This window comes from Culex pipiens, chromosome 3 (genome assembly GCF_016801865.2).
Source record: "Culex pipiens pallens isolate TS chromosome 3, TS_CPP_V2, whole genome shotgun sequence".
In the NCBI taxonomy this organism is placed as follows: domain Eukaryota; kingdom Metazoa; phylum Arthropoda; class Insecta; order Diptera; family Culicidae; genus Culex; species Culex pipiens.
The window spans coordinates 9,310,457-9,338,314 of NC_068939.1; the positions used below are offsets into that span (position 1 = coordinate 9,310,457).

Below are 27,858 nucleotides of genomic sequence, written 5' to 3' on the forward strand. Positions count from 1 at the left end.
GCACAGGGAAAAACTTGTATCTTAAGAAGAATTGACAATAAAATCTTTTTTAAATAGAATCCAATTTGCTCTCTATAAAATTAAGTTGTTGATTACCTTTGTTGTTATTGTAACGGAATAAATTAAAATATGAATCAAAAATTTGGCAAAACAGGGTGCAAAATGCATTTAATCGATGGAACTTAAACACTCAAAATTTCCCATTTCAAATTGAAAAAAGACTTCACTCGCAATCTTTAAGGAAAAAACATTTTAAATTAACATGGGACAAACATTAATAAGTTTTTGATTTAAATCAATTTTGAATGCTATCCAATTCCGAAGAAAAGCCCACATCCGTATGCGGTTCGCAAACCGCATTTCCCGGAACCGAAAGGTGTTGGGTTCCTGTCCTGAGGTTTGTTTCACTTTATCGCCCAATATAAATGGCAAACAAATCGATGGCATAAAAATTGGTCAACAAAACGGGCGATCCACCCGGTACGGGGGGCTGGAATCTGAATTGGAAAAATGACTCCATTTCAAAGCCCGCCCCCAAATTGGCAATGACAACAAGGAACCACAAACCCATTCGTTCTGGGGACAAATTTCACAATCAAACATATAAAAAAGCTTGAAATTCCATCTGCTGCAAGATCTGTCTGGCAGGCAAAACCTCAGCCCAGATGAAACCGATAAGACAACCGTAGTTAGAAAAAGATTAAAAAACTATCACATACATCATAATTCACATGTCTTCTACCGTATTGTTTTTTTTTGTGTACTTTCTATCCTTGTGTCCTTCTATCGTTTCTTTGCCTGCGCCGCAAAACGTTTTTCTGATGTCCTTTCGTTTCTTGTGCAGGGAAAACGCATATGTGCTCCACTATATATGCTGCTCAAGAGGATACTCTGGTTGTGGAAACTAACCACAAAAACCTCAGAGATGCTCATCTGATAATAACATTATATTGCTGTCCTGTTCAAGCACTGGAGAAAGAACCAAAAACATCCCCCTCACGTCCCACCCCCGTTTCAAAAGACACCCCCGCTGCCGTTGGCAATGTTTCTAATTTGAAAGCATTGAATTCAAAGAGCAAAGACTAACATCACTTGCATAGAGGAAAAAACACACACATTCACGGCAAGCGCTGGTATTGTTTGTGTGTGTGTGTGTGACGACGAAGAAAAACAAAACCAATAAAGCTCCTCTGGGGACCCCCCCCCCCCTCCCAACCTCATCCACACGAACAAATATTCCACTAACATTCCTGCCCTGCACCCCTCTCCCTTCTCACTCGCCATCGAAAGCGCTTCAAATGAACTTTCTCTTTCGTTTCAGGTTCCAGCAGGTTTGGTTCCGATTTTGGTCTGGAAAACAGATTCTATCTGTCCGGGAAAACTGTGTGTGTGTGTGTTTGTGTGTGCCGATGGTGTTTTGAGATGAAAGGATATTGTTGCTAGTGAAAAACTAGCCTTGAATGGTTTTTGTTGCGGTTGTTCGCCGGAGTCAATCGGTTGGAGGTGTTCTTTTGAGAATGGTTTGGGAAGTGTATTTTAATGCAAAAATTTGGGAAGCCGAGCGATTTTGAGGAATTTTTAGATCAATTTTTTCCCCGAATTTAACATATCAAAAAAGTGCTGTTTTTAGAAAAACATTGAAAAGCTGAGATTGATCAAAATAATCAGTTTATTATTGGGGAGGTAAACATGTTTATGTGGGCAAACTTTGCCAGGTTTTTGATAAATTTCTCTTATATTGTATGTTTAAATTATTATTATGCTTTGAACTACGATTGGTAAGTGACTTAGTCATAATAAATAGAAACAATTAAATTTCACACAAAAAAGTGCAGCAAAAATCTAAAAATGACTTATAATTATGAATAAAAATATAGGAAATAAAAATAAACATTGCAGCAGAAAATATTGATAAATTGATCACAAATTTATTCAAAATAAAATTACTATCTCAAGTAAGATGTTTCTAATCGACATGAATCTTCTAATGAGCTATGTTTCACAACTTTTTTTAACTGAAAATGACAACTTTTTGCAAAACAGCATTTTTTGAATAAAAAAGAAAATGTTGGAAAATATTGAAAACACATTATTTTCTGAAAACCATTTTTAGATGAAATATTGAATTTGCAATCGTAAAAAAATCCTTATTTGCAATTCCGGTGTGAAACTACTCATTTTTCCAGACATTCTCGAATGAAGAAATAGTCTACTTTTTATCGCAAAAAAAGTGCTGAAAGTTTAACTCTTCAGCACTTCAGTATTGAAAATAAATACTCTTATCGATACTGTTTCGAATAATTATTGATATAATTTAAGAGGCAGTATTTGTAAATATTGCTCGGTTTGTTCTAGAGGTTGTATCGAGGTGCTCCGATTTGGATGAAACTTTCAGCGTTTGTTTGTCTATACATGAGATGAACTCATGCCAAATATGAGCCCTCTACGACAAAGGGAAGTGGGGTAAAACGGGCATTGAAATTTGAGCTCCAAAAAACATAAAAAATCTTAAAATTGCTCGCATTTCCGTAAAACTTCATCATTTCCAACTCTCTTAGATGCATTCGAAAGGTCTTTTGAAGCACTTCAAAATGAGCCATAGACATCCAGGATTGGTTTAACTTTTTCTAATAGCTTTTGCAAATTACTGTTAAAAATTGATTTTTTTAAAACCTTAATATCTTCTTGCAACAGCTTCCAACACCCATACTCCCATAGGTCAAAAGTTAGGGAATTTCATGGACTATAAGCCTACGGTAATAACTTTTTGGCCAATCGCAGTTTTTCTCATAGTTTTTCGATTTTTGTCTAACAAACTTTTTACAACGTTAGTGACTGGAGTCCGTTTGTCTGTGTAAGGAAGAAGTTCGTCGTTCGGTCGGTCCTCGATAATTATCATTTTCGGCGTGTTTTCAGTGGATTTATAAGTTTTCATTGAGACGAAATGATTGAAACTTACATAAAGAAGAGAAATTTAATGAAATCTAGTGCAAATTGCAGAGAATTTTCAAGATTTTCGTCATTTTAAAGCAATATTTTCTTCTTCCTATTTGTTTTGTCATTGTGCTTCTTGCAGCGCAATGCTTTCCTTGTCACATTTTGTTCAAACGTCAGTTTTGCTGCGTGGGCATGTCTGGGCTCTCACGCTCATGACACTCACTCGGAAATATGAGTGGTTGTTTTGATTGTGGTACAGCAAAGCTAGAATTTTGCCAACGGTTTTCTGAGGAACTGCAAAAGTTTTTAAGATTGTTTTTTCCTTGTTTTGACATGATTTGAATTATCATCCGCGTTGTGTTCGGGAGTTTTCGGGAAGTCTAGGACTGCGCTTCTTAGCAACAGTGAAAATGTTTCGGTCGTTTCGCGTGAATTCGCCGTCGTCGTTTGAGCTGTTTCGTTGTATGATGGCATATTGTGAACTTGTGTCGCGTACGGAAACTTTCGCTATCGGGCATTACATCTGGACGAAGAAACGATGCTGGATATGCAAAATTTTTTAACTGGACCTAGACATCATCACCATATAAGGATGACAGCAGCTGCTTCGAAAATTTGGTGAGATCAGTCCATATTGGACTTTTTGATAACTGATATATTCTTGCTTGCTACTTACTAAATACACGCTGGTCCCAGTTTTGCCTGATGGGATCGGAAGTTTAAAGATAGGTCGAGTACCCGTCTGGTTCTTGCTCTATGTTTAGGCGGGGCCAGACAATGCCCAGTGACCTCGGAATTGGACCGCAAGGAGCTCTGTCACTGGAAGCAGCGCGAGGGCTGACACCACCTAATACCCGGGACTGAGATAAGCTGTATCAGCATAACCAAGTCTGATACAAAATATGCTTTCCCATAATTTCGCTGCCGGCCAGCGGGTATTGGATTGGACCACACACACACACACACACAAACTTTTTACAACGTTAGTTTTTGCCCTGTAGGCTCCCATAGCGGCACTTTCTGGTCTCAATTTTGTCATATTCGGAATCCTCGGAAAATTTCACGTTAGTTAAAAGTATTGGAGTTGTAAATTTGATTGGAAAAAATGCCATTTAGAATTAATTAAAATATTGTTCAACAATTTGTTGGATTACTTGATACAGCATTTGACGTATTGACCACAGGGTAAATAAGATCTAATTCTTTTTTCAAAAATGTTTTATTTAATTTTTTTTAAATCAAATTTACAACTTCAATACTTCTAACTAACGTGAAATTTTCCGAGGATTCCGATTATGACAAAATTGAGACCAAAAAGTGCCGCTATTGGGCCTACAGGGCAAAAACTAACGTTGTAAAAAGTTTGTTAGACAAAAATCGAAAAACTATGAGAAAAACTGCGATTGGCCAAAAAGTTATTACCGTAGGGGAGTATGGGTGTTGGAAGCTGTTGCAAAAAGATATTAAGGTTTTAAAAAAATCAATTTTTAACAGTAATTTGCAAAAGCTATTAGAAAAAGTTAAACCAATCCTGGATGTCTATGGCTCATTTTGAAGTGCTTCAAAAGACCTTTCGAATGCATCTAAGAGAGTTGGAAATGATGAAGTTTTACTGAAATGCGAGCAATTTTAAGATTTTTTATGTTTTTTGGAGCTCAAACTTCAATGCCCGTTTTACCCCACTTCCCTTTGTCGTAGAGGGCTCATATTTGGCATGAGTTCATCACAGGTATAGACAAACTAACGCTGAAAGTTTCATCCAAATCGGAGCACCTCGATACGACCTGTTACACATTGGTGAAAAACTCGCTCTTAAGCTTTCATTGGTTATACGTAAATAATAAATTAAATAATTCAGAATAGATTGATTAACGTTTATTGATGTCTTTTTTTATCAAATAAGGTAATTTTAAATTCCGTGAAAAAATAGGGGAATTATTTTAAACTTATTAAATCGATTGTGAACTATTCAGAATACGTTGTCGCATTGATTATAATTATGGTTTTACAAATTTTAAATGTAGGAACCACGGATCGATTAAAGACGTGAAATAAAAAAACACATTTTTTGTTGATATTTGCATTTTTTACAATGGTGTAACTTTATTGATATACAAAAGATTTTGTGATACTTTTACCTAAAATAAAAAGAAAACTGCCTTGAAATTTAAAATTAAGATTTTTCCCTTACCTTTGACCTTAATCAGTGCCGAGGAACAATACATTTGAATAAAATTTGTAGGTACAAGCTTAAAGACTTTTTTTTATTTTACAAATTTTGAATTTTGAAGCATTATTGTCTAAGGTTTATTGAAGCATTATATATCAAAATCAATTAAGTCTTTCTACCAAATTTTAATCGACATAAAATATAAAAGCAACGGAAAAAGTAAACAAAATTCATGGATATTTTATAAAATTTCGTTCCGGCATAATTGTAATTGTTAAATTTAAATGAATTTTGTGGTACTTCTTGTATAAAAAATTTAAAAAGCAGGCTTGAATTTGCTTGAAATTTTAATTATTGTTCATACTATTCCCTTTGATTTTGCTTAGAGCCAAGAGACAATAAAAATACAAATCTGTGTTAGAAAAAGTGTTTGGGACCATCCATAAACCACGTGGACACTTTAGGGGGGGGGGGGGGGTATGGCGATTGTCCACGGTCCATACAAAAAAGATTTTTTTTGTATGGGCAATTGTCCACGAAGGGGGGGGGGGGGGTGTTGAGGTTTCCAAAAAAGTGTCCACGTGGTTTATGGATGGTCCCTTTCCTGAATCAAGTGAAGCAATTTAATCGAAATCCTTTTTTTGTCAGAAGAAAATATGTTTTCTCGGACAAGCCAGCTTACGATTTAATTGTTACATATTCAATTGTGCTGTTTCTCGATAATCCTCCCAGGGCATTATTTGGCATGATTATAAATGTCCTCTGTGCTTACCAAGAATCGGAAGGGAAACACCCGTGAGAACCAAACACAATTCCACAACGCACCTGTGTGGGCATTGAGCTTTCAAAGTTTGAATTCCCACAGGAAGGACACTCAAGCCGTCCTCGGCCTCAACACACTGTAAGCCAGGACAACAAAACAAATCAAATGAATATTCAATCTCACAAACCATGATGATGTGTTGTTGTTGTGTACTCTTCTGCTCTGCGCACATCTTTGAACCTCCTGTGGGAGGTGAACAGTCAGGTCAGGGTGGGCTAAGAACTTTTCGATTAGTTTATGAATATGGTTCACTGGAGCAATGTGGCTTCGTTTCCAGCAACAATAGGTGCTCACATGTGTGTCTTTGTCAAGAATGAACCAATCAAGGATTTGAATGAAATAGCAGTTGATGTGATGATGATGGCATCAATTTGTTTCTATATGCAAATGTCCTTTCAATCATAACACTTATGCATATTAGGTGCGTAATGTAACGATTGTTATAATATCTTTAAACTGAATACCAATGAGTAAGTTCAATCTTGTTCCAAATCATGCAGCAGCAATGCACTTCTCTAAAATATCAATCTCCGGAAATCCACGGATTCCACCAGGCGCAGGATTCGATTACCACGTGTCGGTCGGTTAGCCGCCACTGCGGAACATTCCATTTGTCAGGAACAAATTTATCGTGTAGATATGCTCTCGGAATCAGTTCCGGCTGGATTGCGCCTCGAATCAGCTGTGAAATGCCTCTTTTCCACGGAATGGCACCCCCACACACACAAACACACACATATACACGTGCCAACAGCCCTGGAAAATCGCATCACGAATCACGGAGATATCTGCACGCGGGGCCTGGCGGATTTGCCAAGAATCGTGGCGGCGTCGACGTCGGCGGTGGTCGGTTGGCTACGCGATATATTCTATAGGTCCAACTAAGACCAAACTGAACCAACACAGAACAGATAAATAAGGCTGGCAAAGATATAGCCGGCGATAAAAAGCAAATCTTCGAGAAAGCCAAATCCCCGCACCGATATACACTGACTGTGAGCATAAGAGCATTACCGGGGCGGGGAAGGGGGTTAAGCTTGGGAAAATGCAACAGCCAACGATACGGGATATGTACAACTTTGCACCGCGGGAGCATTAAATTAAAAGCTTGTATTGATTTATACGCGAACTGTGGTTGTGGAAGGATTAAGTTGCAAGAATGTATTTTTTGAGAAGCGAGCGAGGTATAGTCAAATTGAAGGCTTTCAAGTTATATTTAATCCCAAAAAAAAAAAGTTTTTTCAATTCGAAAAAAGGCTTGATTTTCAAATTGTAAACATATTTTTATCTGAAGAATCAGTCAATTTCATGAATGTTTTATTTTATGACATGAAAATTGGTTCAACAGTTACTGAGAAATTGACATTTGAATATTTAACGATATTTAGGTTATACTCATTAACAGTTAAATAGTTCTCTAGAATAAAAAATGCTTGGAATTAAAAAAAAATCTTGTCACCCTACTGCACAGTGGTTCAGGTCGCAAAATCAAGTGGAAAATTGATTATCTGAAAAATGGTGCCGTTCTGGAGTTTTGGTGTCTTGAGATAAGTGATTGAATATGGGAATGGGCATTTTTTGTCTTGATTAAAAATTAGGGTGGTCTGCCAATTTTCAAGCCGCCAGGTTGCATTCAAAACAGTACAAACGTTAAAAAAAATCCCAAAGGTATTTTTTAAATTCGATATATTTCAGATTGAAAATGTCTAATTTTCCTAGGCAAAGTTAAAGGAACCACCATAACGAAACTCAAAAATTGTTAAACAATATGTTTTTTTTTCTTCATATTTTGGGTTTCTATGGGTTTATGTGATTATTATATACTATGTCTTCTGTAAAGTTGTACTTTATGATTAGGAATATTCAAAAAAATAGGTACACGGAAAAAATACCAAATTTTAAAACATATTTAAAATCACAATAATTATAACTCTATTTTGACAAATCATTGATTTTTGACAGAAAGTGATGGTAGTTTAGTTTTTCGCCAAGCTATGAATTTTTGAAAAAGTGATTTTTGGAAATAAATAATATTTGCCGGAAATGCGTCCGAAAATCAATTTTTATGTAATGTAAAATTTAATTTGGAATCAATAAGATTTTTTTGTAAATTTATAAAAGTTTTAAAAAACACATTTTTAATAAAAAAATATTTTTTTTAAATAGTGTCCATCTCCAAAAAATATATTTCAAACGCTGAGACAATTATCAACCTTTTTCTCTTTTGGACATTGTTAATCAGACCTTTGGTTGCTAAAATATGGCCTTACCAAATATTAATATTACAAAAAATAGATTTTTTCTAAGTGCTACCCATTCGGCCCTCAATTTTCAATACTTGGAAATTTCAAAAATCATATTTTTTCAAAAAATCATAGCTTGGCAAAAATCTAAACGTTCGGCATATAGCGAAAAAGTTGGCATTTTTTGCCCAACATTTTTGCACAAATCAAAATTAGATAAAACCCGAAGGTGATAAGGTTTGTCGAAGTCGAATTTTTGTGATAAAAAGTTAATAAAAAGCGGTTATATTTGGTCCGTTTAATTCTTTTTTTCCAAAAAGTAAAGAATTAGCAAATTTTATGCAAATTTATTGTTTTGAATTTTTTTTTATTTGGATGTTACTTTGTATGTATCTTTTCTATGACCAAAAAAGACATTTTGCATCAATTAATTCGTCCATACAAGTATCTATATAATTTTGGCAGCTGTCTAATGTGTCCATACAGAAAAGCTAATCAAATATTCAAAAATATATATCTTGAGAACCGATTCTCCAATAAATTTGTTGTATTTTGCATACTTTAAGATAATACTTAGGACTTCTTAAAAAAACTTCTGTTTCAAATATACTACGTTACGTTTGAAATTGGAAGAAGTCGTTACATACACGCAGAAAAATGTTTTGTAGAATCAGCCTGTACGTGGTTTGTTTCAACAAAAATTTTGTTGAATATAATCAACGCCGATTTCGCGTTGAAACAAACCTTGATTTTCTCAATTCCACAAAAATCATTTGTTGTTTTGAAAAAGTTGCTTTGACGTTTAGCGTTGATTCAACAAAAATCTAGATTTTCAAATCAACAAAATGTTTTGTTGATTCAAATATGCCTTATTTTTCTGCGTGTAATTAGTAAATCAAAGTTTAGCGATAATAAAAAAAGTAACGGACAACTTTACAATAGTTAATTTTTTTATATTAAAATCGGAAGCTTATTTGTTGGGTTATCATCACTGAATAAGTCGACGTATCTTTTGTGGTATATAAACAACTATTTTCAGGTTTTCTTTTCTTTCATAGGCTGTAGTTTGTGCAACAAGTTGCAATAATAAGATTTTTTCAGTACGAGTTGTACATTTATCCGCCATTGGATAAATACGACGAGGGCTGAAAAAATCAAGTTTTGCAACAAATTGCTTACAACATTTTTTGCAATTCCGAAAAACTCTTTTTCAATGGAATTCTATTCAAACATTCATTTGTTTAGCAAATGCATCGTTCAAAACAAAAAAATATTGAACAATGTTACTTTTCGATACTAGTGTTGAAAAGTACATCTTTTCAGCACCCATTTCAGTGCTGAAAAGTTCTACTTATTGAAAGGTATTAATATTCCATTCTGTAATTTTTGGTAGGGAAAAGTAGGTCGTTTCGTTTCTCCAGAAGGACAGGAAAAGTTGACAGTTTCACAGTGGAATTGCAAAAATAGTCTTTTTGCAATTCCGTCGTGAAACTATTTACTTTTCCTGTCATTCTTGAACGACGAAACAGCCTACTTTTCTGTACCAAAAATAACAGAATCGAATAGCAACACTTTTCAAAATAAATGCTGAAAAGTTCTACAAATGGGTGCTGAAAAGTTGAACTTTTCAGCACTTGTTTCGAAAAGTAACACTTTTCAACATTTTTTTGATTTAAACGATTTATTGACAAAATACATGAAAATTTGACATAAAATTTCACTCAGTGTGTGTTTTTTGGAATTGCAAAAAATGTTGTATGGAACTCGTTGCAAAACTTGATTTTATCAGCACTCTTCGTATTTATCCAACTCGGTGAACCTCGTTGTACGACTCGTACTGAAAAAAACCTATTTTTGCAACTTGTTGCATAAACTACCATTAAAGTTTTTGCAGTAAGTAAACTGTATCAAAGTATCGACGTGCCATGATTTGCTCAATAAAAATGACAATAAAAATATACATCTTTACTCTTTATTATTCATATGTATTGATTTTTTTTGACAAAAATCCTGATAAATAAATAATAAATAAAAAAAACATTGAATATTTTAAATGCTTTCAAATGAAATACGAGTTTATGTAGCCTCTTGTAATTCTAGTAAAAGCTGTCATCAGAACTTCTGCTAAACACCTAATTGTTTATTGACTGTTACGCAAAAAAAATCTTTTGTTTATTTCCCCCCCAAGTGAGTTACACCATCCTGATACAGCTGCAAAAGTAGGTGCCAATCCGCAAATAGATTGCGGTCCGGTCAGCGATTTGTGGCGCGCCACGGTGTTTTGGGCCACGTGCCACATTCCTCCCCTGGCGGTCGTAACTCCCTCGAGCTCCCCCCTTTCTTTCTTCCTTCCGTACAAGTCACGATTGCCGAGCTCCCAAATCGTCCGGAAAATCAATTGCAACAATTCATGTGTTTTATTGCACCCGCGTGGCAGGACACAGCTCTGTAATCCGGCAGATTAGAGAGTCGGGCATGAATCAAGTTGGAATAATGTCCCGCCTTCGTTTAGTCGACTCGTCCAAATCCTTTGATGTACTGTTTCGGTGACGATGGAGCATTAATCATTTTTTTTAAAGGCCATCCAATTATCGGAATCGCTTGTAATGGACTAGTTTAGGAAAAGGTCTTGAAATTTAGATCTGAGTTATGATTTTGGAAGATACTTACGTCCTTTTGAAAACTGCCACGAGACAAATAAATAATAAAACAAATCTGAACGTTGCGTGAAAATTTACGATACAATTTATCGCATCTCGAGACGAGACTTGGAGCAACCAGGTCGTTGGCACTTCAAAAAGTGCCGGTACGCAGCGGAACCGGAAGCCCCGGTGAAGGAGGAGCAGATGACGATGGCGGGCGTCGCCGGCAATACCGACAAATCAATATGGCGCTCTCCGCCCCTTAATGGATCATTAAATTCACATTTCTGTGGCATAAATCTCTCTCCTGCCTGGATGTGCCACACTCTTCAGCAGCAGCGGTTCCTGCCAGCCTAGCTTGGGAAGAACTTTATTTGGCTTCTTGGAGAAGTATTTGCGGGATTTGAGGGAAGAAGTGCTTTATGGGATGAGAAGTGTTTTGTGATGATTAGGCAATGCTTAAACTGCCCATTTCTGCAACGTCATGTCGGAATTCGGATCATTGTCAATTAAAACCAGCAAATTTATGTAATCAAGATGCATTATAAGTTAACATTTATTAATACTTTCTACATTCTACAACTATAAAAGAGCTAAAAATCTACAATCATCTTACAAAAATACGAAAAAGCGATCGCTGTCACCTTCCAACTCAAACAAAAATCTGGTGTAGTGTAGCATCATCTGTTCCCTTTGAGAGGAGTCCGAATCGGAACAGCGCGGTCAATCGTAATGTACAAATTTCGTGTGGTGCGGGGATCGCCTTCACAATAGCCTATCACATTCAAAGTTTCACTTTTTTTTCTTTCATTTAAGGTTTTGTTTTAAAATCATTTCGCTAGCTTCGATAACTTACTTAAACTCGAACAGGTGTGGTGGTGGAAGTTGTGGGAGTGTTTCGCGCTTTGAGTTTGTAATATAAATAAGAGGATTCTGGTATTAGTTGCGCGCGCTGAAGTTTTTGATGAAATGAAGTCACTTGTTTAAAGTTATTGTTGCTGAACTGTGAGTTGTGGAACTTTAGCTTGCTTGCGAGGTAGCAATGGCCTCTCAATGGTGCGGAAGTTGCGCCGCGAGGTACTGCTTGTACAATCGCTGCTTGCAGAACTGGTAGAACTCGATCTCGCGGGTAAAGTTTCGTCGGACCAGCTCCTTGATCTCCTCGGAGACGGGCGGCTTGAAGTTGTTCTTGTTGATCTTCTGGAGCAGGTTCACCTCGTTGAAGTAGACGGAGGGCGCTCCGGAGAAGAACTTGGGCACGTACTTCTCGAGAACGGAGAGGGTCGTGTTGAGATCTTCCAGGACTCCGACTACGGCGTACTGGCTTTCAACGGCGTACTTGGCGCGTTCCAGCGCTCCGGGGCTGTTGAAGGGTCTGGAAGAACATTTATAACTTAGTACCTGGCGATCAAAATACCACCCATTCTACTTACAAGCACTGATCGTCGTGACCGCAGAAGAACAGCGTCTGTCGGCGATGGTCGCCGATTCCCTCGTGGATGGCTCCCTGGGCGTAGGTACATTCAGGATCTCCCTGCAGCACGCAAGTCTCAAAGTCCTTCTTCAGCCAGCGAGGATCGGGCAGGGGTAGATCGGGAAAGGCTTGCTTCCGCTCGACAAAGTACCACGGCGCACGGACGTAGTAGTACCAGCTGATGATCCGTTCGACGGGATCGCGCACCATGTTGACGTAGATCGGCATGGGCAACCCGAAGCGGGTAAAGTTCGTATAGCAGACGTGCTTGACGTACACGGAGGGTACGGGAAGATCGGAAACCATTTCGGCCAGTTCCTGCTGGCGGTCTGGCGAAAGGCGGATCACCTCGAGCCGCTGGACCACGTCCCGGTGGAAGGTGTAATCGTTCCGGATGGCCAACCGGCGGAGCAGCTCCATGAACGTCTGGCTGCCAACCTTGGGCACGCGGTTGAAGAAGATGATGGGCACCTGGGCGCGGCGGGTGTTGTTCAGGTCGTGGGCGCTCAGCGTTTGCATCTGGAATTGGTGTTGAAGTTTGTTCGTTATATCTCTGTTGCCCATTTTGTTTGGATTTCCTTTCTTTTTTTCATTTTGAACAACTTTTATTGTACCGTTACCTTTATTTCTCTTATATTTATGTTTTTCTTCCTCCGTTTTTAGTATTTAAAAAAATATCATATTTAGCTTTTTTTCTTCAGTGTAAGCAATGAATTTTTAGCAAATTCAGTCAAGTTTTATGAATTTTCAAATTACAACTTACCGAAATTCGGTAATAAAGTTCAATATTGTTCATCGTACAGACGATTTTTTTTCATCTTTCATTAGCCAATCTTAACTTTACCGTTTTATCACCCACCGAATTTGGTAAAAATGGAAGTATGTCACATAAAGTGAAAAGCTGGGACTTTTCAGAATAAAAGATGCATACGAAGTTAAATTCTTAAAATATTTTTTTTAATTTTTGATTGTTTATACATATTTTTGGGATTGTGATATCGAGTTAGGCCATTGCAAATATTTTTTGAAGTTTATGTCGCCCCCCTGCCCTTTCAAAATTGGTCCGAAAAATCAGGGGGCAAAAAAACTATTTTTTTTCCAAAAACATCAAAATTTCAATGAAAATAGAAGTCCAATCAAATGAAAACAATCTAAAACGCATTTTTCTGCATTGATAATCATATTCAGCATGATAGGGCTTGGATTTTTTTTTGTAAAATTCCAATGTACAGCACCGCAAAAACTTTTTTTTTTCAAAAAAAAAAAAAAAATTTCGTCAATAAATAGGTATTTTGAAAACTAATTTCAAAACAACTGGACAGGTGTACAATGCATTTTTAAACACTTGTTTCATTCAATTGTTAAAACTGTGGCTCGTAAGTTCAATTTTAAAAACTTTTTTTTAATTTTTTTGCCCCCCTCGACTTTGGTCAGAGTTGAGGGACATAAACTTCAAAAATTATTTACAACGGCCTTATGAATTGAAAATAAAAGATTTTTTGAAGAAAATTTAAAAAATGTCAAACAAAGTAAAATTTTTTTTGAAAATTTTCAAAAAATATTATTTTTTTAGCAATTTGAAAAAAAAATTCACGAGAGAAAAACACTCTGCAAAAAATTAAAAAAAAACTGAGTAAAATCTCCCACAATTTGTCTTGTCATTTTGTTGATGAGTAGTTAACGGCTTTGTGAAAAATGATATTTCTTTTTCAATTCGCGATACCTCAATTTTTTTTTGATGGATTAAAAAAAAAAAATATGTTGAAAATTGAAAATCAAACAAGTAGGTAGTTTCCGAGATATCGCAAGTTGAAAAATGAACGCTAGTTAGATTACATTGAGAGAATTTATTTAAAAAAATATTTTTCAAGCTTCAAAAGGCTATATCACAGCAACCGGTAGTCCGATCAAAACAGTAAATAAGGTTAAATTATGAATGTTTTCTCAGCTTTTCGAAAATATTGTTTGCAATGAAGCTTTTCCTTCGTGATTTTTTTCACATTGCACATTAATAAACATTTTTCGGAAATTTCACCATTATCTGCTTTTTGTTTGAAAATTGTGCAATTGCAAATTTGATTTCACATCTAATCATGATTTTTGAAATATTTTTTGAAAAAACTCATTTTTTAATCCTTAGCACTAAAAACTCATTTTTTTAATCCTTAGCACTAAAAATGACTTTTTTAGTCCCCTAAGTGGTATTGAACCATAAAAAACTGCAGATATCATCAAATTTAGAATATTTTAAAATATGTTTTTGGAAGTGCAACTTTTTTTATCGAGTTAGGCCATTGCAAATATTTTTTGAAGTTTATGTCGCCCCCCTCCTCCTTCAAAATTGGTCAGAAAAATCAGGGGGCAAAAAAAATATTTTTTCCAAAAACATCAAAATTTCAATGAAAATAGAAGTCCAATCAAATGAAAACAATCTAAAACGCATTTTTCTGCATTGACAATCATATTCAGCCTGAATGGGCTGAATATTTTTTTTTTTTAATAAAATTCCAATGTACAGCACCGCAAAAACTTTTTTTTTTCAAAAAAAAAAAAAAAAATTTTCGTTAATAAATAGGTATTTTGAAAACTAATTTCAAAACAACTGGACAGGTGTACAATGCATTTTTAAACACTTGTTTCATTCAAATGTTAAAACTGTGGCTCGTAAATTCAATTTTAAATTTTTTTTTATTTTTTTGCCCCCCCTCGACTTTGGTCAGAGTTGAGGGACATAAACTTCAAAAATTATTTACAACGGCCTTATGAATTGAAAATAAAAGATTTTTTGAAGAAAATTTATAAAATGTCAAACATTATTTGAAAAAGTGTACCGTTTTCAAGTGATAAAATGTTGAAAATTTTCAAAAAATGTGTTTGTTTAGCAATTTGAAAAAAAAAATTCACGAGAGAAAAACACTATGCAAAAAATTAAAAAAAAAAAAAACTGAGTAAAATCTCCCACAATTTGTCTACTTTGATTTTGTTGTTCATCAGTTAACGGCTTTGTGAAAAATGATATTTTTCTTTTTCAATTCGCGATACCTCAAATTTTTTTTGATGGATTTAAAAAAAAATATGTTTAAAATTAAAAATCAAACAAGTAGTTTCCGAGACATCGCAAGTTGAAAAATAAACGCTAGTTAGATTACATTGAGAGAATTCATTGTTTTAAATATTTTTCAAGCTTCAAAAGGCTATATCACAGCAACCGGTAGTTTGATGAAAAAAGTAAATAAGGTTAAATTATGAATGTTTTCTCAGCTTTTCGAAAACATTGTTTGCAATGAAGCTATTCCTTCGTGATTTTTTTTTCGCATTGCACATTAATAAACATTTTTCGGAAATTTCACCATTATCTGCTTTTTGTTTGAAAATTCTGCAATTGCAAATTTGATTTCACATCTAAACATGATTTTTGAAATATTGTTTGAAAAAAATCATTTTTTAATCCTTAGCACTAAAAATGACTTTTTTAGTCCCCTAAGTGGTTTATTGAACCATAATAAAAACTGCAGATATCATTAAATTTAGAATATTTTAAAATATGTTTTTGGAAGTGCAACTTTTTTTTTAACTTCATAAGGCCGTTGCAAATATTTTCAAAATTTATGTCGCCCCCCTCCCTTTGAAATCGGTTCGAAAAATCAGGGGGCAAACAATATTTTCAGAAAACTTCAAAATTTTCAATGAAATAGAAGTCTAATCAACTTTTTTTTTCAACTGAAAAACAATTAGAAATGCATTATCCTGCGTTTAAAATCATATTTAGCATGCCTGGGATCGATCAAAAATATTTTCAATTTTTGTGGAATTCCAATGTACAGCACCGCAAAAAGTTTTTTTTCGGCGAAAAAATAATCTCTTCAATAATTTGATATTTTGAAAACTAATGATTGCAAAACAACTGGGCAGGTGTCAAATGCACTTTAAAACACTTTTCTCATTGAAATGTTGAGACCATACCTTGTTATTTCAATTTTTATATTGGTTTATGGATGGTCCCTTGTATAGAGCCTTATATGGAAAAACTTATGATGAAAAATTTACATATTTGATTCGATTAAAAATAACAAAGAAAAGTCGATTTGCTAAAAATTAAAACTTTCGCTGAAAACTTGTACGATCGATTGTAAACTATATAGTTTATTTTTTGATGTTTAATGTTAAAAATTGATCTTTTTTAGGCTTTCTATAAATTTCAAGTTTGACGTAACACTTTTAGAAAAACAATATTTTTTTAATGAATTTATTGACTTATTTATTGAAAATTAGACTGGACGTAAGAAAGATGAAGTTTGCAAGTAGTAGATGAAATACGTGTTTGTCAAGATATTAAAATATATAGTGGATTAAATGTTTTGATAAGCCTGTCCCAAGTTGTGACTACTTGAGTGATATTTATGTAATTTTCCGGCAAAATATCAAATTTAAATTTAAATATTAAAATCTATTAACCTCTCAATTTTTTTCTCAGAAGCTACCATCATGTATCGTGCAAGTGCAAATAAGCCTGTTTCAATCAGCATTACCAACGTCGACAACATTTGACCCTCTGAGCTAGATCAGCTATACATCTACGGTAGTTCCCCCCCTCAGCTCACTCACCTGTCCGGTGCTCTTCAGGTAGTTGTACGTGTGGTGCAGATTACTTTCTCCGGATTGATGGCGCTGCGATGCCGGCAGATGCTGGTGCTGCTGCTGATTGGCCCCCGTTCCAAAGGCGGCTGTAACGGGAGAGAAAAAGCCTTCAGATATTGCTTGGAGTAAAAATCGCGCCGCGAGCTTTTAGTGCAGTTCAGGCCGTAAATTCTACCGGGGGGAGTAGGCACAGTGGGACTAGTTGTGGGCAAAATATGTCCCCAAGTCAACTTGACTAAAGTCGTAAAGGAGGGACATTTCGCGGGCGTCCAATAAATTAACCCCGCGACAGTCTTTCCCGGACGTGCTACGATGATGTTGTTGTGCAATTTGTTGATATTTGAAATGTGCATGTTTTACAGCTACTGCCGCCAGTCACCTAGTCACGTTAATGGTTTGGTCGTGGGAACTGCGGGGTCATTCGGGGAGTCGATGAAAACGCATTTTGACCGATAGCCGGCCACGATTCGAGCGGTATTCTCGGGCGGAAAGTTCGATTTATCTAAACAACCTCGTAACAGGTGACAGGCCAATCTTGGATACTTTGTAATTATAATAAACTGCGCGCTGTTGATGGACCTTTCAACAAACAGCAATATTTATTTCTGAACTTTTATCGATGACCTGTTACAGTCTCGTGCTGTCTTAGTTTTAGAAGGTAGGCACTAGGCTGGGCTCAAGAAACCAATATCATCTAAATATGAAATGTTTAAAATGAAATATTTTTTTGCAATGAATTTACTCTTAATCAAAAGAAATTTTAGAAATTCAGTATTTTTTAATGTGCATTCAATTTCAAATTTGTTTGCTACACAACTTTCCTATAGAATTGCAACAGTGAAGGTGTTGAAAAGAGTTGCTATTGCAAGAAAGAGTTATGTTCCTTTCACACCACGTTTACTTTTTAGTAGCCGGTTGGCACGTGCGCGATCTTTTCTGCTATCGAGTAGTTTCGACCTTCCTGGATGGATCGCTGTTGATACTGGCGGGGTCAAACTGTTCAAACGAAAGGTTTAGAAGTGAGGGGCGATTTTGACAGAGTAAGAAATATCGTGTTTTACCTTGCAAGTTATGCAATTGAATTTATTCCAAAACATTTTTTTCAAAAAATGAAGCAAAATCACAGAATAAATTACAACGATTGCCGTACCATGTTGCTCTTTTCCCACACTTTAATCATGAACCTCAGCTTCAACATCGAAACATAATTAATAGCCCGCAAATGAGCGCGCATAAAACAATTCCCCGATTTCAGCAGCCGATAAATTTTAGTCCCGGCCCACAGAGCCCATAGCGCGAGGTGCGACATCACTCACCGACGTAGCTCATCCAGCAAATTATCGGAATGATTTATGTTTGGCGAAGCATTAACTCGATGCTGGTAGCATCAGTAGCAAAATTCGTTAGGGTGGTTAAAAAAAATTGCCTAGTTGTAACATTCACTTTGTTTTAAATACTTCTTCAAATTTTTACATTGAAAAGTCCCCCATAAAAAAACATCTAAAATAATTGGAACAAATAAAAAAAAAAAAACTTCCGACCGCACAAATCTGCCCAAATTGTGCGTGACAATTGCGAGCAGGTGTTGGTTAAAGCTCCCCCGCCCCCTCGTCCTTCACGCTGCTGGTAGGCTGCCGAACAAATGACACATTGGAAAAATAACGGGGTGATAAGCTAGATTTTCCGCGATGTTTTGATAAAGCGTGCCGCAGCAAACGGATTTGTGGTGCGCTTTGTGGGTGGGATTGGCTGAAAAATGGCACGATTTAATTTTTATTCGAGGTTCTCCCGGCCAGGTGGATGTAACAAAATATGTAACAAACCAGGAACAAAAAAACTCATAGATTAAAAACTATTTTTTTGGTGCCCCATACTGCACTATTGAATTATTTGAAGATCCGATAAGTAGTTCAAAAGTTACGTATAAAAAAGTGTCAAAGTTGCGAATCGGGTGCTGGAATTTTGATGCCGGATCTCACTTAAATGCATTTAAACTATGTCCGGATCCATCATCCAACCCATCGTTGGTTAGGTAATCGAAAGACCTTTCCAATGATTCTAAAACATTGAAGATCTGGCAACCCTGTCTCAAGTTATGACCACTTAAGTGATATTTATGTACTTTTTTGAAGCCGGATCTCACTTAAATGTATGTAAACTATGTCCGGATACATCATACGACCCATTGTTGGTTAGGTAATCGAGAGACCTTTCCAATGAGTACAAAACATTGAAGATCTGGCAACCCTGTCTCGAGTTATGACCACTTAAGTGATATTTATGTACTTTTTTGAAGCCGGATCTCACTTAAATGCATGTAAACTATATCCGGATCCATCATCCGACCCATTGTTGGTTAGGTAATCGAAAAACCTTTCCAACGAGTCCACAACATTGAAGATCTGGCAACCCTATCTCGAGTTATGACCACTTAAGTGATATTTATGTACTTTTTGAAGACGGATCTCACTTAAATGCATGTAAACGATGTCCGGAACCATCATCCAACCCATCGTTGGTTAGGTAATCGAGAGACCTTTCTAACGAGTCCACATCATTGAAGATCTGGCAACCCTGTCTCGAGTTATGACCACTTAAGTGATATTTATGTACTTTTTTGAAGCCGGATCTCACTTAAATGCATGTAAACGATGTCCGGATCCATCATCCGACCCATCGTTGGTTAGGTTATCGAGAGACCTTTCTAACGAGTCCACATCATTGAAGATCTGGCAACCCTGTCTCGAGTTATGACCACTTAAATGATATTTATGTACTTTTTTGAAGCCGGATCTCACCTAAATGCATGTAAACGATGTCCGGATCCACCATCCGACCAATCATTGGTTAGGTAATCGAGAGACCTTTCCAACGAGTCCACATCATTGAAGATCTGGCAACCCTGTCTCGAGTTATGACCACTTAAGTGATATTTATGTACTTTTTTGAAGCCGGATCTCATTTATATGCATGTAAACGATGTCCGGATCCATCATCCAACCCATCGTTGGTTAGGTAATCGAAAGACCTTTCCAACGAGTCCACAACATTGAAGATCTGGCAACCCTGTCTCGAGTTATGACCACTTAAGTGATATTTATGTACTTTTTTGAAGCCGGATCTCACCTAAATGCATGTAAACGATGTCCGGATCCATCATCCAACCCATCGTTGGTTAGGTAATCGAGAGACCTTTCCAACGAGTCCACAACATTGAAGATCTGGCAACCCTGTCTCGAGTTATGACCACTTAAGTGATATTTATGTACTTTTTTGAAGCCGGATCTCACCTAAATGCATGTAAACGATGTCCGGATCCATCATCCGACCCATAGTTGGTTAGGTAATCGAGAGACCTTTCTAATGAGTCCACATCATTGTTTCTGGATCTTTTAAATATTTTTTTTTATTTTGCATTTGCAAATTTAGGTTAAAGCTACAATTCGAAAAGTTTATCAGATGTGGTACTTCCAGGCTTTCATAAGCAATACTGTTGAGGCCACAGACCGCCAAAAATGTCAAACGTGAAAATTCATTTAAAAATTCATCAATTTTTTGCCATTATTTATAATTTTTGTAACCCCCATTTCAGAAAATTCAGAGGGTAAAATAAATATTTTTTCAAAAAAGTTCAAATTTTCAATGGAAGTTTAAGTGTAAACAACTGAATCCAATTTAAAATAAATTCCCCTGCGTTTAGAAACTTTTTAAGCCTGTTTGGGTTAGTTCAAAATCTTTTCAATTTGTTGTATTTCGATGTATAAACCCGTCATATTTTCTTTTTTTTTCTTCAAATCTTACATTTTCTGAAAACTTATGATTGCATATCGACTGTACTGGTGTATAATGCATTTTCCAATGTTTTTTTTTTCATTTCTGGATTGTAATTTCAATTATTATTTTTTTTAGTCGACCTTTGCTGAACAACAATTTTGAATAATGCCATCTTTAATTTAATTCTATAAAATGTTTGTCATTAATAAAAAACATCGAAGGGCAATTTTTTGTCGTCGTTTGTGTAATTTTAGTCTTGATTCCCTAATTTTAAAATACATTTTTTTAAGAGACCAGAAAATTTCGCAAATGTTTCATATTAACCATCGGAAACAGACCAGTTGTTGATATATTTTAGGGTGTTATAGTTTAGGGTGAGGTTAATGTTAAAATACTTCAATTCTTGAGTTCTTTAACATTCCAACGCCCAAGGCTCCAAAAAAGTTGGAACGGTAACTTCAACTCGCTGGTTCTCGGGCCTAACTCAACCAATCAAGATGATTCTTCTTTCTAGTGATTTGTTAGGATGTCTAGATCATTCTAGAACTTTGCAGAATTTAATTTGATCAAATCTGTAATTTTTGCGATCAAAAACATCGTTCCAACTTTTTTTTTTCGCGTGTAAAAAAAAATTCGCCGAAAATTCCGCGGAGGCAGTCTTTTTAAAAAAGGTGGAACGATGTTTTCGGTCGCAGAAATTAAAGATTTGATCAAATTAAGTTCTGCAAAGTTCTAGAATGATCTAGACATCCTAACAAATCACTGGAAAAAGGATCATCTTGATTGGTTGAGTTAGGCCCGAGAACCAACGAGTTGAAGTTACCGTTCCAACTTTTTTGGGAGGCTTGGGCGTCCGTGTAAGTTGGACATGCGTTGGGCGTTCCAGTGTTAAAGGTTAAAAAAAAACAAAAAAAATAAAATTTTGCAAGTGCTTTTGACGCGTTTTCAAAAACACCCAGGAAAACAAAAATAAAAAAAAATCATATTTTTTTTGTTTTTTCCTGTATTCGCTTTACCTCAGCAAAAAATAGTTCTTTTCTTTATTTTTTTATGCAAATCCGTGGAAAATTGCTTAAATTTCTGAAAAAAAAAATAATTTCAGAAATGATCACTCCTGAAAAACTATTTCCAAAAATCGAAAACTTATTATTTTTAAATTCAAATTAAATTACTCGAAATTACTGCATCGAAATTTATTGCAAGTGCGTTTATAATGCAAATATGATTAATAACTTGAAAGTATGTAATGTCAAATAAAATATTGGAGTAAGTTTTGTTTTCTCAAAAAACGCAATTACTAATCTTAGGAAATTGATTTTTTCGGCAAAAAATAATTATTTATTTTCAAAGTTTAGCATTTTTTATCAACACAGTCAAGACTCGGTTATCCTAAATTTCACTTCGGATAATCGAAACAAAAAAAAAATGTCGTCGCAGAACTCGAAAAGAAAATAATTAAACACGAAAAATATTATTTTTCAAAGATTTTTTTGATAATTTTGGAGTCATTTTTTATGAAAGACTGTCTGGACGAATTAATGATGCATTGTCTTTGGTACTGGTGAAAGTACTGACAATTCAGCCAATTAAAAATGCAAACAAAAAATAATATCTCTAGTGACTGTCTTGGTTCTTTTGGTGCACTCTATGTAATTGAAGTCATCGAACTTTTTTTTAAGTTTTTGCCGGCCCACCTCCACTCTTTTTTTAAATAATTGGGAAATTTTTTTATTGAAATTGATATTTTTTCAAGGAAAAAACAAATAAATTCAATTTTAAACAAACCATCTCGAATACATTGCAAAATGATTATTTTTATGTATTTAATATCGAACAGGGTACCTTATTTTTTTACCAATTTTAAATATTTGGACCACATAACGGAAAAAAAAACTTAAAATCCAAGAAAAAAATATTTTCATAAATTGTATGATGTTTGTAAATTATTGACAGTACACTGTACAAAAAATTGTAAATTTGGAAGGTGTAAAATTTATATGTTTCATAATGATCTTTTATGATGTAATATTATCTCGAATTCGACTAAAAAAGTGCCATTACAATTTTTGTTAAATTGATTTTAATTGAATTTTCAGATGTGATAACTGTTGTTGGACAATTCGAGACAATTGAGAAGTTTGCAGAAAAGCATAAAATTATACGCGTCACTTCACTGTTCAATCTCACTTTCACTCAAAATGTGGCTAGCATAACAAAAAAAAAGACAAAAGTATTGATAAAGCTACCAAAATGTCTAATATCAGCCATTCATACGCACGTTCACTGACTGCTTATTTAGAGTGAGGAAACCATTATCCATTTAATAGATATAATAAATCCACCACTTTAAATCACACGTACAAACGGCGTTAGAAAACGAACATTTCCCTTCAAATTATTCAAGTTCAACGCCGCTACCAACCACTGACTGCGTTGAAGACCTATTCCATCAACCAGATATTAAGCAAGTACACTCGTGGGTTGTAAAAAACAAACGGTATTTCGGAGGCGCATTAAAAGTGCGCCTAAATTAGGTCAGCGAGAGTACTTCTACCGGCGGCGTGTCGTATTTGCACTGAGGGAAGGGGTCTGTGGGAACTCCGTCCGCCTGGGTGATAGAACTTGCTCGCGGACGGTCCCACCTTGCTTGTTACGCAAGGCGGGGTTGGGTTGGTTTTGACCTGTTGCCGTCATAATTAGTCTTGTTTAATGTTTTCGTTCTGACTTAACCAGATGTGTGTTGTCTAACTGTTTCAGCTTTCTTCGCGTCTGTGAGACAAATGTCTTTCTGATATAATTGCTACTGCTGCGATGAAATTACATTCTGGGCAATTATGGTTTGAAGTGGAATGTCGTGTGGTCACTCCGCGGAGTACCGTTTGGATTGTCACGTCACCGTCGAAGACGGTTGCTGCAAGCAATCGTCTGTCGCACGGAAGGTCGTCGAACTCTCAGTCGACAGCACAAGATTGATGATCGTACTTCAATTTCTTGATCGATGAAGTCTGGAAGCTTTCAGGACTGAACAGGAGTGGTGGGAGTCCGAAAACTTTCAATTTCCACTGTTCGATTACGCCATCCCAGCATCTTCAATCATCGCTAACAACCATTACCGTTAATGCCTGTCACAAAGCGGCGTTGATCGCCGGTGAAGTCGTCGAAGATATCTTCTTCCAACTGACCACGCGATGCCATCCCGCGCGAGAACCAGTTTCCAGATCTTCGAGGCACGCAATTTTCACTTCGCGTCGCGAGCTTGTCGTCGCTGTGCGGAAAAATAATTACCTTTCCAGGTGATTCGCGTGAGATTTGCTGTCTTCCTGGGTTGGGGGGCCGTCGCCCAGTTGGTGGGCGAGTTTTTCCTGTTTGAAGTCGGTGCGATATATTGCGATTTCGATCGAAAGTGAAAACCTGAAGGTTTATGATGAGTCATATAAATTAATTCACATTCCATACGAATCTGTACATTGTCTCAAATGGAGGTTTTTCTTATTTTTGAATCCCATTGACAAAATTATCCTCTTCTAGGGAGTACACTCAGATAAAAATTACGAACAATCCGGATCAAAGCTTCTGACAAGACTTCCCTCATTTGGGTGCAAAATCCTGAATATGGAGCAGAAAGGGGCGTCCCACGCCAAAATTAGGGAACGCATTCAATCGACCGGAAGTAATTTCCTTTTCTCATCACCTATTTATATTCCCTGGGAATCCGGCGGGAAGTAGAAGCAGAAGAAGAAGATTGCGCACCGGAGCAGCAAACGAAAAACCAGCAAATTTGTGAACCAAAGTGGGAACCACATCATCCAATGAGGAGAAAAAATCCCCGATGAAATGACATTGACACAAGCGAGTGAGCAAGTGAAAAAAAGGAGGGAAAAAGCCGAAATGAGAAGGGAAAATCTATCGAATTGGGGAAAAAGTCAATCAAATGAAGTGAAAACTAAACTGCTGTCTATTGTATCACGGAGGGGAAAAAAGGAAAAGAAAAGGACTCCACCTTCAAAGGATTTTCTTTTCCGTCTTTTCCGAATGTCCTGGTGTCGGCGGTGACGGTCAATGCAAAAGACGAGCGATATTAGACAATTGAGTGGTTTGATTGAATTGACGATTCTTTTCTTAAGCTGGGAGACTGTCTTTAAGAAAATACTTTAGCGTCTCGGGGTTAGTTTTTCTAGCTTGTAGTTCAGACTTTAACAAATTTCATCGTTGATTCAAGAGACGAATCTCCACTCGAAATCAACTCTTCACGGAATCGCTCGGAACAAAACCCCAAACATGTTTTTGTGGCAGCCAGCACCACCAAGCAGCCACCAGAATCAGCATCATCTGAGTGATGAGCTAATCCAATTCAGGTCACTTCATAACGTCACACGTGTTTCGCTTCATTCGTCCGTCGTCGTCGTCGTCGTCCTGTCCTGTCTGCCAATGATGATGAAAACGAGTTGAGCTGCCAATCACCATGTCTCTCGCTCGTATGAAATTGTCCGATTCTCACATGAGTTAATTTATTCATGGTGCATTTCGTCTCTGGAGTAACCCAGGGCGGACGTCGACGTCGTCGTCGAGGGGGCGGAACCGAGCTTCAATTTCCGACCGAGGAGACCCAGAGTGCAATCTCTAGGAAACTTGGTGACGATGACGCCATTCAATTTGCATCGAGAATCAAGGCTGAGTTCGGGTTGGGAACATCTGCTGCAGCAGCCCAAGCACACGTGCAAGGATTTAATTTTTAGTGCAAATATTTTCCTTTGATAGCGAAAAACAAGGTGATTAAATGAACATTGAACAAGTGTGGTGCCGCCGGGCGTACTCAATCAGGTGCACCTCTGTTCCGAAAGAAGAGATTTAAATGGTTTCAATTGATTTAAATTGGCATACCCCCGCCGGTCTCTGTTTTCTAACACCTGGGCAATGATGGACTAGCATGGGTTAGACCCCGAGTGTCGAGTGTCGGGGAAAAAAGGATCTTGATTTTGAAGAGCCTTGTTTTTTCCCCTCCCGAAGCATAACACGCCATTGAGTGGTGTAGAACATGCCCTGCCGGAAAATGGCCACTTAATCAAATCTGCTTGTACATCACTCAGTCGCTTGGTAGAACCACGGTGAAAAATGTTTAATCCTAAACAAATATTTTCATAGAATTTCAATTATACAACAATTTTATCGATTTTCAACATTCATTTAACAAGAGTTAAATTGATTAATACTATTTTGCAAAAAGGTGAAACTTTCTGGATACGGGGGGGGGGGGGGGGGGGGGGGGGGGGGGGGGGGGGGGGGGGGGGGGGGGGGGGGGGGGGGGGGGGGGGGGGGGGGGGGGGGGGGGGGGGGGGGGGGGGGGGGGGGGGGGGGGGGGGGGGGGGGGGGGGGGGGGGGGGGGGGGGGGGGGGGGGGGGGGGGGGGGGGGGGGGGGGGGGGGGGGGGGGGGGGGGGGGGGGGGGGGGGGGGGGGGGGGGGGGGGGGGGGGGGGGGGGGGGGGGGGGGGGGGGGGGGGGGGGGGGGGGGGGGGGGGGGGGGGGGGGGGGGGGGGGGGGGGGGGGGGGGGGGGGGGGGGGGGGGGGGGGGGGGGGGGGGGGGGGGGGGGGGGGGGGGGGGGGGGGGGGGGGGGGGGGGGGGGGGGGGGGGGGGGGGGGGGGGGGGGGGGGGGGGGGGGGGGGGGGGGGGGGGGGGGGGGGGGGGGGGGGGGGGGGGGGGGGGGGGGGGGGGGGGGGGGGGGGGGGGGGGGGGGGGGGGGGGGGGGGGGGGGGGGGGGGGGGGGGGGGGGGGGGGGGGGGGGGGGGGGGGGGGGGGGGGGGGGGGGGGGGGGGGGGGGGGGGGGGGGGGGGGGGGGGGGGGGGGGGGGGGGGGGGGGGGGGGGGGGGGGGGGGGGGGGGGGGGGGGGGGGGGGGGGGGGGGGGGGGGGGGGGGGGGGGGGGGGGGGGGGGGGGGGGGGGGGGGGGGGGGGGGGGGGGGGGGGGGGGGGGGGGGGGGGGGGGGGGGGGGGGGGGGGGGGGGGGGGGGGGGGGGGGGGGGGGGGGGGGGGGGGGGGGGGGGGGGGGGGGGGGGGGGGGGGGGGGGGGGGGGGGGGGGGGGGGGGGGGGGGGGGGGGGGGGGGGGGGGGGGGGGGGGGGGGGGGGGGGGGGGGGGGGGGGGGGGGGGGGGGGGGGGGGGGGGGGGGGGGGGGGGGGGGGGGGGGGGGGGGGGGGGGGGGGGGGGGGGGGGGGGGGGGGGGGGGGGGGGGGGGGGGGGGGGGGGGGGGGGGGGGGGGGGGGGGGGGGGGGGGGGGGGGGGGGGGGGGGGGGGGGGGGGGGGGGGGGGGGGGGGGGGGGGGGGGGGGGGGGGGGGGGGGGGGGGGGGGGGGGGGGGGGGGGGGGGGGGGGGGGGGGGGGGGGGGGGGGGGGGGGGGGGGGGGGGGGGGGGGGGGGGGGGGGGGGGGGGGGGGGGGGGGGGGGGGGGGGGGGGGGGGGGGGGGGGGGGGGGGGGGGGGGGGGGGGGGGGGGGGGGGGGGGGGGGGGGGGGGGGGGGGGGGGGGGGGGGGGGGGGGGGGGGGGGGGGGGGGGGGGGGGGGGGGGGGGGGGGGGGGGGGGGGGGGGGGGGGGGGGGGGGGGGGGGGGGGGGGGGGGGGGGGGGGGGGGGGGGGGGGGGGGGGGGGGGGGGGGGGGGGGGGGGGGGGGGGGGGGGGGGGGGGGGGGGGGGGGGGGGGGGGGGGGGGGGGGGGGGGGGGGGGGGGGGGGGGGGGGGGGGGGGGGGGGGGGGGGGGGGGGGGGGGGGGGGGGGGGGGGGGGGGGGGGGGGGGGGGGGGGGGGGGGGGGGGGGGGGGGGGGGGGGGGGGGGGGGGGGGGGGGGGGGGGGGGGGGGGGGGGGGGGGGGGGGGGGGGGGGGGGGGGGGGGGGGGGGGGGGGGGGGGGGGGGGGGGGGGGGGGGGGGGGGGGGGGGGGGGGGGGGGGGGGGGGGGGGGGGGGGGGGGGGGGGGGGGGGGGGGGGGGGGGGGGGGGGGGGGGGGGGGGGGGGGGGGGGGGGGGGGGGGGGGGGGGGGGGGGGGGGGGGGGGGGGGGGGGGGGGGGGGGGGGGGGGGGGGGGGGGGGGGGGGGGGGGGGGGGGGGGGGGGGGGGGGGGGGGGGGGGGGGGGGGGGGGGGGGGGGGGGGGGGGGGGGGGGGGGGGGGGGGGGGGGGGG

The 27,858-nt window shown here is 40.7% G+C and overlaps 1 protein-coding gene across 1 annotated transcript in view; it reads right to left on the reverse strand.

Annotated features, from left to right (window-relative positions):
• Positions 1-11,338: 11,338 nt before the first annotated feature.
• The window catches only part of LOC120427216 (heparan sulfate 2-O-sulfotransferase pipe), a 308,534-nt gene continuing 292,014 nt past the window's right edge, over positions 11,339-27,858 (reverse strand). The window contains exons 4-6 of the mRNA XM_039592081.2: positions 16,895-17,013; positions 12,249-12,808; positions 11,339-12,190 (exon numbers count right to left, since the gene is read on the reverse strand). Coding sequence (XP_039448015.2) covers positions 11,866-12,190; positions 12,249-12,808; positions 16,895-17,013 — 1,004 coding nt within the window. The 3' untranslated portion in view covers positions 11,339-11,865. The remainder of the gene's footprint in view (positions 12,191-12,248; positions 12,809-16,894; positions 17,014-27,858) is intronic.